The sequence below is a fragment of the Microtus pennsylvanicus genome, chromosome 11 (assembly GCF_037038515.1).
Source record: "Microtus pennsylvanicus isolate mMicPen1 chromosome 11, mMicPen1.hap1, whole genome shotgun sequence".
In the NCBI taxonomy this organism is placed as follows: domain Eukaryota; kingdom Metazoa; phylum Chordata; class Mammalia; order Rodentia; family Cricetidae; genus Microtus; species Microtus pennsylvanicus.
The window spans coordinates 18,176,343-18,188,825 of record NC_134589.1 but is presented as its reverse complement, the minus strand read 5'-3'; the positions used below and the strand labels follow the sequence as shown (position 1 = coordinate 18,188,825).

The window sequence follows — 12,483 nt, the reverse complement described above, 5'->3', positions numbered from 1 at the left end:
TGATTTCTTTTTCAGCCCGTTTATCAGCTGTATATAGAAGATCTACTGATTTGTTTTGAGTTAACCTACATTACTAAAGGTGTTTATTCATTGTAGGAGTTCTTTGGTACAATTTTGGGGCCACTTATGTATACTATCATATGATCAGCAAATAGTGAAAATTTGACTTCTTCTTTTCCAATTTGTATCCCCTTGATCTCCTTTTGTTGTCTTACTGCTCTAGCTAGAACTTTGAATACTATATTGAATAGCTATGGAGAGAATGGACAGCCTTGCCTTATTCCTGATTTCAGTAGGATCGCTTTGAGTTTCTCTCCATTTAGTTTGATGTTGGCTATTGACTTGCTGTATATTGCCTTTATTATGTTTAGGTATGTTCCCTGTATCCCTGTTCTTTCCAAGACCTTCATCATGAAGGAATGTTGGATTTTATTAAAGGTTTTTTTTCAGTATCTAATTAGATGATCATGTGGTTTTCTTCTTTCAGTTTGTTTATGTGGTACATTACATTACAGATTTTTGTATGTTGAACCATCCCTGCATCTCTAGGGTGAAGCCTAAAGGTCATAGTGAATGATTTTTTTGATGTGTTCTTGGATTCGGTTTGCCAATACTTTATTATTTTTGCATCAATGTTCATGAGGGGGACTGGTCTGTAATTCTCTTTCTTAGTGTGTCTTTGTATTGTTTGGGTATCGGGGTAACTGTAGTCTCATAAAAGAGTTTGACAATGTTCCTTCTGTTTCTGTTGTGTGGAACAATTTGAGGAGTATTGGTATTAGTTTATTGAAAATCTAGTAGAATTCTTTGCTGACTTTTTTGGTTGGGAGACTTTTGATGGCCGTTTCTTCCTTTGCAGTTATAGGTCTATTTAATTTGCTTATCTGATCTTGATTTGATTTTGGTATGTGACACTTATCTAGAAAATTGAACATTTTCTTTAAGTTTTCCAGTTTTGTGGAGTGCAGGTTTTTGAAATAGACCTGACGATTCCCTGGCTTTCCTCCGAGTCTGTTGTTATATCCATCTTTTCATTTCTGACTTTGTTAATTTGGACATTCTCTCTCTGCCTTTGGTTAGTTTGGATAAAGGTTTGTCTATTTTGTTGATTTTCTCAAAGAACCAACTCTGTCTCCTTGATTCGTTGTATTGTTTTCTTTCTTTCTATTTTGTTGATTTGGGTTCTTGGTTTATTTCCTGTCCTCTAGTCCTTCTGGGTGAGTTTGCTTCTTTTTGTTCTAGGGATTTCTGGTGCTCTGTTAATTCGCTAGTGTGGAATTTTCCGGCTTTTTATGTAGGCTTTACTGCTATGAACTTTCCTCTTAGCACTGCTTTCATTGTGTTCCATAAGATTGGGTATGTTGTGCAGTCATGTTCACTGAATTTTAGGAAATCTTTAATTTCTTTCTTTATTTCTTTCTTGACATAGTGGTGATTCAGTTGAACATTGTTCCGTTTCCATGAGTCTGTGGGCTTTCTGCAATTAGTGTTGTTGTTGAATTCTAACTTTAAGTCATGGAGATCCAATAAGACACAGAGGATTATTCCAGTTTTTTTTTTGTTAACTATTGAGATTTGCTTTATTGCTGAGTATGTGGCCAATTTTGGAGCAATAACTATGAAGTGCTTAGAAGAGGGTATATATTCATTTGGGTGGAATGTTCTATAGATGGCTGTTGAGCCCATTTGAGTCATAACATCTGTTAGATCCTTTTTTCTCTGTTAAGTTTCTGTATGGCAGACCTGCCCAGTGGTAAGAGTGGAATATTGAAGTCTCCCATTATTAATGTGTGGGCTTGATGTGTGATTTAACCTTTAGTAATGTTTCTTTTACAAATGAGGGTGCCCTTGTATTTGAGGGCCCACAGACATATAGAAATTAAACAGTGTTTTATTGAACTACCCCCCTGTCAAGGAAGAAATAAAGAAATTAAAGACGTCCTAGAATTCAACCAAAATGAAGGCACAATGTACCCAAGCCTATGGGACACTGTGAAAGCAGTGCTAAGAGGAAAGTTCATAGCACTAAGTGCCCACATAAGGAAAGTGGAGACAGCTCACACTAGTGACTTAGCAGCACACCTGGAAACTCTGGTGTTTTGATTATTATGTGGTCAGGAGACTTTCCTTTTTGATCTGGTCTGTTTGTTGTTCTGTAAGCTTCTTTTATTTTTAGGTATGTCCTTCTTTAGGTTGGAAAAGTTTTCTCCTATGCCTTGGTTAAATATATTTTCTGTGCCTATGAGCTGGACTTCTTCAGTTCCTATTATTCTTAGGTTTGGTCTTTTCATGGTGTCCCAGATTTCCTGAATATTTTGTCTTAAGAATTTCTTGCCTTTAACATTTCCTTTACTGGTGAAGCTATTTCCTCTATCACATCTTCAACACCTGAGATTCTCTCTTCCATCTCTTGTATTGTTGTTTATGCTTGCATCTGTAGTTCCTGATCGTTTACCCAGATTTTCCATTTACAGATTTCCCTCGGTTTGTGTGTGTGTGTGTTTTTTACATTGCCTCTATTTCAGCTTTTAAGTCTTTTTTTTTTTTTTTGGTTTTTTGAGACAGGGTTTTTCTGTGGTTTTGGTGCCTGTCCTGGAACTAGCTCTTGTAGACCAGGCTGGTCTCGAACTCACAGAGATCCGCCTGCCTCTGCCTCCCGAGTGCTGGGATTAAAGGCGTGCACCACCACCGCCCAGATAGCTTTTAAGTCTTGAACCATTTCTTTCACCTGTTTGATTGCTTTTTCTTTAAGGGATTCGTTATTTCTTCCCATTTTTAGTTGTCTTTTTCTCCTTTTCTTTAAGGAAATTTTTCATTTCTTCTTTAAGGGCTTCAATCATCTTCATAAAGTTATTTTTAAGGTTGTTTTCTTCTGCTTCATCTGCATTGGGATGTTCAGGTCTTGCTGTTGTAGAACCACTAGTTTCTGGTGGTGCTGTCTTGCTCTTCATGTTGTTGAGGGTATTCTTACCCTGTTGTCTACCCACCTCTTCCTCCGATCGGAACAGGGGGCTCCCTTTTCTCCAGTTGGTGTAGTTGGGGGCTGTGATTCCCTTGATTGCTCTTTCATGTGTAGGCAGAGCAGAGTCTTTGATTATCGTTCCTCCAGGTGCCTTTGAGCCCAAGGCTCAGATGGCCATTCCTCCAGGTCCAGGAGGAGCTAAGGCTGAGACTCTAATGGTCAGATAATTTTTGGAGGCCACTGCTATAGTTGCAGCCCACTGTGCTGCTCACACTTCTCCCAGCTGCCTGGCCTGGCCCACCCGCCACCAGGCTGCTTCCCATGTCAGTCATAATATTTTTAACCAAGTATTGAAACCAAGTTTGAATTTGTGATGATTAATCTTTGTCAGCTTGACTAGATTTAGGATCACAAGGAAACACAGCACTGGGTGTGTCTTGGAGGGTATTTCCAGAAAGGTTTGACTGAGGAAGGAAGACCTACTTGAAAGTGGGTGGCACTATCCCTTGGACTGGGGTTCTGGATGAATCAAACAGAAGAAAGTGAGCTAGCTGAGCATGCACATTGGTCTCTTTCTGCTTCCTCGCTGCAGATGCCAGGTGACCTAGTGCCTCACACCCCTGCTGCCATTGCAACCACGATGGACTGGACCCTCAAACTGTGAGCCAAAAATAAAATAAAACACAAAACCCTTGGTTTTCCAGGTATCTGGGCACAACAGCAAGACAGCATCTAATATGGGGCTCTTCTGGGTGAGTTACTGATTTGACTTCTTACTTCCTTGTAAATTGTAGAAGTCAGGAACCTGATGAATAGTCAGGTCGTTTGTAGATGCATTTAGGCCCAGGGTAGACGAATAAGTGGCCCATGATAACATTCCAGTTTAGACCACTGATAGTAGCTCTGTGCAGGGCAGTCCCCCAACTGTCCCTTTTCTGCCCTTTGCCGTGTCATAAAGCAAATTATACTCCATATCTGCTCCTGCCAAACCAACCAGATCCTACCCAGAGACGCTTTCATGTGTGCGTGTGTGTCTGTGTCTGTTTCTGTGTGTGTGCATGCGTGTGTGCCCACATGCCATGGCACAGGTGTATAGGTCAAGACGACTTCCAGGAATCAGTTTTGTCCTTCTACCATGTAGTCCTGGGGTTGAACTCCGGTCAACAGGCTTGGCAGCAAGTACTCTTGCCTACTGAGCCATTTTGCTGGACCTCTTCTACTTTTTTTATTATTAGCTTTTTAAAAAAAATAATCTAGACTCTCATTCATTCTCTCCAAATCATTGGCACCTGTTACCATAGCTTTTTCTCCATTTCAATGCCAGATCCTCAGCCCCACTGGCTGTCTATATCTGAATCTTCTATTAACCTGTAAGAATAGTCGTCCGGGTGTGATTACTAATAGCTTGATACTGTTTCTAACCAGTGAGCATAGACTTTAGTAAACATTTTGTCCCCCACTGTAATATTTGTGGTTGTCTCTCCTTCGCCAACCTAATTATGAATCCCTAGAGAACGACAGATATATTTGTCTTCTTCCTTCTCATGCCTAGAACATCCTTAAAGTGGTAGGTACTCCGATGTAAGTGGAATTAATAACTAAATAAACACATTCTTTGCTCAGAGTACACTTTAATAAATTTTAAAAAAAAAATTGTGTTTACTTGACATCTGGGTTTGCAAATGATAGGAACAAAGGTACTGGGCCTGGATAAACACGAGCAGGAGCTGGGACTCTGGTCAGTTTTACTTGTGAGTGGGAAGAGAAAAAAAATGACATGAGGTGAAGGCAAGAAGGTGAAGTAGTGAAGAACCTCCAAGTGGTCCAGGGGTCCTGGAGTGAGTCTCCATTGGCTCTGCACCCCAGTTCATCACAGATGGCATCCCGTAAGCCAGTGTGAAAGTGGCCGGCCTGCACAGTGCAATCTCCACCCTACCCTGTGGAGTAAAAAGAGAAGTTTTTTTGCTCTCTGTGAAATCGCTGCTTCACCACACCCCTACCCTAGTATTGCAGAGTCTTCCCTGCAGTGCAGCACTCAGAGCCCCTTCATTCCTAACTTGGCTTCCTTTCTGATTCTTCTTTGAGGTCCCCTCACCCTGGGGCTTGCCCTCTTCCCTCATGTGTAAGCATCCACTTTTTTTTTGTTTGGTTTTTTTAAGATAGGATTTTTCTGTTTAGTCCTTACTGTCCTGGAACTCACTCTGTAGACCAGGCTGGCCTGAAACTCAGAGATCTGCCTGCCTCTGTCTCCCGAGTGCTGGGATTAAAGGCGTGTGCCACCAGCACCCGGCAGCATCCACATTTTTAATTCCTCATTTCCCTTTGAAGGTTGGTGTTACTATTCCATAGGATTTAAATTAATTAGAAAAAAATTTAGTTGCAATCTTTGAGCCTTTTCTTCAAAAAGGATCAGCCCCAATAATCATTAATTTTCCTTCCTGGATCTTGTTTTGAGCATGCAGCACTCATAATTCTTCATTCTTATCAATCCCTGGATATGGGAATGTTTATATTAGTTCTATGTCCACTTTGAAGCACCGGAAAGATGAAGTGGTCCCTGATGCATCCAGCTTTGAGGAGCTGAAAACGTCGAGGTTATCTGTCATCTAACATAACCTAGGAAATGTTGTTTATTATGAGAGGGTCCCTGCAGGAGACACACTTGCATTACCACTTTGCTTTCAGCTGACTGGATCAATGAGAAAACACCGGTTCATACTGAACCCATTAGAGTTGCTGTCTCAGGAACTTTGACTAGGACTAACCGGTCCCCTTATGACTTTAAGTTACAGACTTGGGATGCTGTATTGTGTCTTGTGGGTTGGAGAGCAGAGGATGCTGGTCTGCAGAGACTGGTAACTTGCATGTGCAATGGAAGCACATGGGATGCCTCTGACTGTCTTCCAGTCTCTCCTGAGGTTCCAACCTTTTCCTGAGGTCCTGCTGTGTCCCTTGAATGGGCACAATAAGAGACCATCTCACAAAGTGAACGTCAGGGCTGGGGAATGGTTCACAAGCATAAACACCAGAGTTGGATTTCCCCCAAAAACCCACATAAGTGCCAGGTAGGTCCATCTGCCTCGAATTCCAATGTTCAGAAGGCTGAGACAGGAAATTCCTGAAGCAACTGGTTAGCCAGACTATCCAAATCTGTGAGCTCTGGGCACAATTCAGAGACTCTGCCTCTGTAAATGAGGTGAAGAGAGAGTCAGAAAGACTCCTGCCATCAACATCAGGCTGCCACAGTGTGGATGCAGAAGTGTATACCACACATACTCAAACTAAAAATAAGTAACAAAGTATCTCAATATAGGAGCAAGTAAGTTTCCTTCTGCTAACTCAAGTTGCTTTGTCTTATTACCATCAAAAGTTACTACAGGGCGGTGGTGGCAGCACTCGCCTTTAATCCAGTTTCTTGGGAGGCAGAGGCAGGTGAATCTCTATGAATTTAAGGCTATCCTGGTCTACAGAGTGAGCCCCAGGACAGCCAGAGCTGTTTCACAGAGAAACCCTGTCTTGAAAAACAAAAACAAAAGAAAAAGGTTATTAATTCAATATTAGAGTAAGAACCAAACTCAGGAGTTATGACAAAGAGCACTAAGATCATCCACTACCCCATCTTTTTTCTTTTTAAATTTTTTGAGATTTTTATTTCTGTTTTGTATTTGAGAGTGTTTGCCTGGGTGTATGTCTGTGTACCACGTGCATGCAATGCCAGTGGAGGCCAGAAGAGGGTGTTGGTTCCCCTAGGACTGGAGTTGCTGATGCCTGTGATTTATCCTGTGGGTGTTAGGAATTGAACCAGAGTCCTCTGAAAGAGCAGCCAGTGGTATTAACCACCAAGAAATCTCTCTAGCCCCATATTTTTCTAAACCTCTGTAAGGGATTGCCCCCAAGTCCCTGTTCACTGCCCCTTGCTCTGTCATATGCTCCTCCTTGAGGCTGTACCCTCTAACTCAGTCTCATCCGTCCCCCTTACCAGTTTTTCATCCCTCCTGCTGTAGACACAATCTTCTTGGCACAGTGGATGGATGAAAGGAGGTTGGGATCTAATAGTTCTGAAAAGAAAGAGGCGATCAACTGTGATGTGTACAAAGGCTAATCCCAAAGACCAAACAGACACTGTCTCTGCTAGGCCTTGTCAACCTAGGGCCTGAGCACTTCCGGATTAGGCAAGGCCACCATCCTAGGGACACATTTAGATACCGCTACAGTGGCTGCCAGAGATGGGCAGTGGGACCAAGAGGAGATTTGAGCCTGACCATAGCTATTTCTCTTGATGGGTTAGGTAATGCCTCACCCACAGTTTTCAGGATTTCTGGGAGAAAGGGTTGTGAAAACAGACCACACACAGACGAAGACAAAGTCCCTCTTATAAGGGGGTGGTCTGTAGGTGAGAAGCCCAGGGGTGCTCGGGTAGGAAGGAGTCACTGGCCCTGTCAAGCCTCCTGGATTAGCTTTGAGGCAAGAAATTTGTACCTGACCTTTGATTGGCCATTAGCCTGGCCACAAGTGAGTGGTTATATGATGGAGGAATGTCATTGGTTAATTAATAAAGAAACTGCTTGGTCTCATAGGTTAGAACATAGGTGGGTGGAGTAAACAGAACAGAATGCTGGGAGGAAGAGGAAGTGAGCTCAGACGCAATGCCACTCTTCTCCAGAGCAGATGCAATGAAGCAAGCAGCCAGGATGGACGTAGGCTAGAATCTTCCCAGTAAGAGCACCTCAAGGTGCTACACACATTAATAGAAATGGGCCAGGCAGTGTTTAAAAGAATACAGTTTGTGTGTTGTTATTTCGGGGCATAAGCTAGCTGGCGGCCAGGAGCTGGGAGGCGGGAAAGCAGGCCCGCAGCTCCTACAACAGTTATACCTGAGTATTCAAGGCCACAGAGCAAATTAATTTCAAGACTGCCTCCCTCCCTCCTTCCTTCCTTCCCTCCTTCCCTTCTTCCCTCTCTTTCTCTCTCATTTCCTCCTTCAGACAGCATCTCACTGTATGGCCCCAGGACTTCTGGTCTCCAATAATCCTCCTGCCCCAGCCTTCCAAGCAGGTGGTACTAGTGACAACATACTTGACTCAGTTCTCTGAGCCTGAATTTGCTCATCTAGAAAACATACACAGATCATAAACAGTTTCTACTATATGGAAGGGTAGATTTAAAAAAATGAGCTATGCATATGACATGCTCAATATATAACATGTTGAAAATCAGTGTGGCTGTAATGCCCTTCCCATCCACTAAGAGTCTTTCTGGATCCTCCTCAAGGGACCCTCCAGACCTCATGCAAGGGTGGGGCACTAAGACTGTGGGGCTTTTCCTGTGCTCAGTCAAGGGATTCCTTGCTCTTTAAACCATGCCTGCAAAGACATGCCTAGGCTGTGCCTGTAAGTAGAGCCTGCTCTCCTCTCTTGCCTCTCCCACCCTAGGGCTCCCAACCAGACCGTGACAGTTCATGTGGCAGAAGTTCTCCGAGTGACTCTCGTAGTCATTGCACCAGTAATGGCTGTTGATCTGGAAGATGCCGTAGTCGAAGCTGCCGTCTGCATTCTCATTCACCTTTGATATGTTGAAGTTGCTTTCCACGAAAGCCAAGCACAGCCCTTAGACAAGAGAGAGGAGGCACAGGCTTTAGGAAGGCTACAAACGGAGTGGGAAGAAGTTGACTGAAAAAAAAAAGCGGGGAGAGGCAAGGAATTGGAAGACAGAACAAGGCCCAAGAGCTAGATAGTCCTGAAGAGCTAGAAATACCCACGGGCGTCATCGCCCTTCAGTCCATTTCCCTATCCACTTGTATAGCTCCCCCGTCTTCCCACCCACTTATGTTTTCTGCACTTGCTGAGTACCTACTGTGTGCCAGGAACTAGGCACAGCCCAATAGACTGGTGTTGACTTCAAGGGGCCTAGTACAGATAAAACAAAAGCACGGGCTTAAAGACACACACACAGCAGGGTATGTGGAGAAAGTGCCGGAAGGCAGGTGTGCACAAATTTCAGGTGAAAAGGAGAGATCCCTTCCCTGCAGGACCATGTGCTTTAGCCTGCTGAGCCATCTGCTGACCCCTTACGCCTTTTTTGTCTGTTTGTCTGAGACAAGAACATGCTGTCTAGCTCTGGTTGGCCTCATAACAATCCTCTTGCTTTCGACTCTGGGAATCACAGACTTAATGCATTTTGACCCCAGCTAATACTTTCTGTCTGCATGTGTGCTTATTGCTGCTCTTGCCTTCCTAGAATGCAATCACTGTGAGGGAAAGAATTCCGTTTACACCTAACACAGTGGTGCATAGTCAGTGCTCAGTTAGTAGTTGTTGATTTAAATGTGGCTTGTTGGGAAAGGCTTTGTGATGGGGGGAGATTGTCCTTTGAGCTTGACTTTGAAAGACAAATGGCAAAGAAAGGAAGGTGGCACTCACAGTCAGGCAGGGAGTAGCCCTCGAACCCATCCATGTCCTCCTGATGCAGTATCTTGGCCAAGACACAGCGATTGATGATGTCTCCGCTACTCACCACCAGGAAGCAACTTGCCATGCACACGAGCAGTACCTTCATGGTCCTCCAGAGGATCAAGGTGCCTGCCAGTCTCCAAGAGCCAGGGATCTGGAGAGAGAAACCACTCTGGCTTCATCTGGCCTCCTGTAGTGGATATTTAGGCACAGGCAGCATTTGGGTACCAGGATGGGGGGCGGGGGTGAGTGTTGGAGGAGGGCTACTTGTTGGTTCCCGGACACCTGGCTAGCTTAGACCCAAAATAATCACACAGAAACTGTATTAATTAAATCACTGTTTGGCCCATTAGTTCTAGCTTCTTATTGGCTAACTCTTATATTAATTTAACCCATTTCTATTAATCTGTATATCGCCACGTGGCTGTGGCTTACCAACTAAAAGTTTCAGTATGTCTGACTCTGGCAGTGGCTCCATGGCATCTCTCTGACTCTACCCTTCTTTTCCCAGCATTCAATCCAGTCCTCCCTGCCTAGCTCTGCCCCATCTCACCCTGCTCTGCTATAGGCTCAAAGCAGTTCTTTATTCATTAACCAATAAAAGCAACACACAGACAGAAAGCCCTCCCACACAAGGTGAGGTTGGCAAAGGCAAGTAGAGCAGATTATGTTTCACCAGCATTTGTGGTGAGTGTTTGCGCATGTGCCTTAGAGGAAGGGCTGGAACACGGGTGCCAATCGCCCCCAGCCCATACTGGCAGACACATGAAACAAGATCTTGACCACTGAAAACCATGCCTTGTGCAGTTCCTGGTGGGCTACTTGTAGGTTATATTGGTTTGTTTCTATTCAAGGTGATTATCAGAAAGCAAGTAAAAGTGATCTTGTTATAAAAATAACCTGCACTTTAATGTTCTGTGTGTGCGTGTGTGTGTGTTTGAAGATCAAGTACTCTAAATTCCTACCCACTGCCAGCTATCAAAGGCTGGGCTGCTGTGTGACTTGAACAACATACTTACCTCTCTGGACCCCATGTGTGAAATTAAGATTTATTTATTAATAATTATCCAATAAGAATGATGTAATGATTCAGAAAAAAAATAAACACCCAAGACTTGTTCCTTACAAAGTGGAACCAGGACTCCTAGGAATGTGGCAGATTTCTGGGCTACAATAGGAACATGGTGTAGGCATAATGATTGGTTTGAACAAGAATTAACCCATCAAGTCTGAGGTGGTGGAAGCTGGAGAAAGGTCAGAGCTTGTATACACGGTCTTGATCCTTCCCATATTGCTTAGCACAACCCAGACAGTGTTTTGACCTTGCAACTAAAATCAACATTGTCAGTGAGGGACAAAGGACTCTCTGTACCTCTAGACACATAAACTCTTATGAGGTGTTCTGGCCAAGGATGGGAAGCCTGAGTCTAATAATGAAAAAATGAAGAAGGGAATATCTGTAAAATAACTGGGTTCTCTCCTTCAAAGTTCTCATCCCATGAGAGCACACGGGGATGGTCCCATCGTAGGATGCGTGTCTTTTTCCCTTTAAACCAGGTGTGTGATGCTAAGGGCAAAGGCCAGCATCTGCAGGGCAAGATGACTTCTCTGGTGGCCTGACTTTCTTCCTGGTCACTTGCTCTGTCTTTGTTACACGGCTTGCTTCCTGGTCTCTTGCTCTGTCTTTGTTACACGGCTTGCTTCCTGGTCACTTGCTCTGTCTTTGATACACGGCGTGCACTCAGGACATCCTTTGGTGGTTTTCACTAACCCACTCTATTGTTGCAAATAGAACAAATGGCCCTGTTGAATTAGGGTTTCAGGTAAATAGCAGATCTCTGTTTAACTGTCAGATGTGCCATGCAGCCCTCCCCATGCTGACTCAGAATGGCCCTCACAGCTCTCTCAAAGCTGAAGGGTCTGCCTTGGTCCATTAAATCCCCTCAGGGATTTCCCTCAGGGTGGCAGTGGTTCCAGCATTGGCCCTATCCAGCTTCCAAGCCTACCTACCTCTCTGACCCTAGCTTCCAGCCAGCTCAGGGCCTTTTAGGAAGATCTACAGGACAAGGTGGCTTGCGACAGGTGCCTCCTCTTCCTCACCAAGCACTTTCCAGCCCCATCATCCGGCTCTTGGTTCTCTTTCCTCTCAAGAAGGCAAGTGTTCTTCTTGGCCACCCCAGCCTTCTGGAACCCTGGTTCTGTGATGTCATCACTCCCGTAAATATGCTGGTTTGAACTGAAAACTGTCCAAGCTTTAGGTAGAATTGGCAGGCGGGTCTGGAAGGCAAGGTGTCTCATGTAAGACGGGCCTGCCACCTCCCTTCCTTTCTGGGAACAGGGCCGCCTTGACTTCTTAAGAGAAACTGCAGTCACAGGTCCCTGCCCCTGGCTGCAGGGGTGTGTGTCCATGTTTGTGTTCTGAACAAGAACTCTTCAGAGCTTTGAAATTTTGCACAGTACCCAGAGTCTGCATTTTGAATTTCTGTGGGCACAGGCCCTATGAGGCACTAAGCCTTTGTGAAAAGTCTGGAGTCTAGGCCAGGATCCAGTCCCAGAGGCAACTCTTCAGGGACCCACATACCCCTTCTGCTGCTGTCTGGGGCTCAGTGAGTGTCCTTTCTTCCATAAACAGATTTAAGTTGTGTTTCTGTTGTGTGTTCACACAGAAGACCTACCTGTTATAGCATGGAAATACTTCTAAGGGGCACTGAGAAATATTTAGAAGTTACTATTACTAAAATATGTTTTGTGGAAAGGGATTGTAGGTCAAGCATGATTGAGAAACACAGCATAATTTAGAAGTCCAGAAACAATGCCCACCGTCTTGAAGCTGATACTTGCTGGGCTAGCCAGCAGCCACTAGAGGGCAGAAGCAGACCATGTCCAAGGTTTTGGAGTTTCTGTTTCCAGAGTGCCTTCCCTTAGATGCCCTAGCTAGCCTTCCCCAGCTGACCACAACCATTTCCTTTATACTTGGTACAGCTTGGGTTTCAGCTTTGGTCTCTTTGGTTCTGATTCTACCTTGTTGGCCCATCAGCACCAGGAGACTTCCCTGTGTTCCTAGATCCTTGT

At 44.3% G+C, this 12,483-nt stretch overlaps 1 protein-coding gene across 1 annotated transcript; it reads right to left on the bottom strand.

Moving 5' to 3' along the window:
* Positions 1-4,573: 4,573 nt before the first annotated feature.
* Positions 4,574-9,555, bottom strand: Lyzl6 (lysozyme like 6). Its single transcript, XM_075942163.1, has 4 exons — positions 9,382-9,555; positions 8,410-8,568; positions 6,942-7,020; positions 4,574-4,899 (listed from the first exon to the last, which is right to left on the bottom strand). The coding sequence occupies exons 1-4, from the start codon at positions 9,515-9,517 to the stop codon at positions 4,833-4,835; spliced, it is 441 nt and encodes a 146-aa protein (XP_075798278.1). The 5' UTR covers positions 9,518-9,555; the 3' UTR covers positions 4,574-4,832.
* Between the last annotated feature and the right edge of the window lie 2,928 nt (positions 9,556-12,483).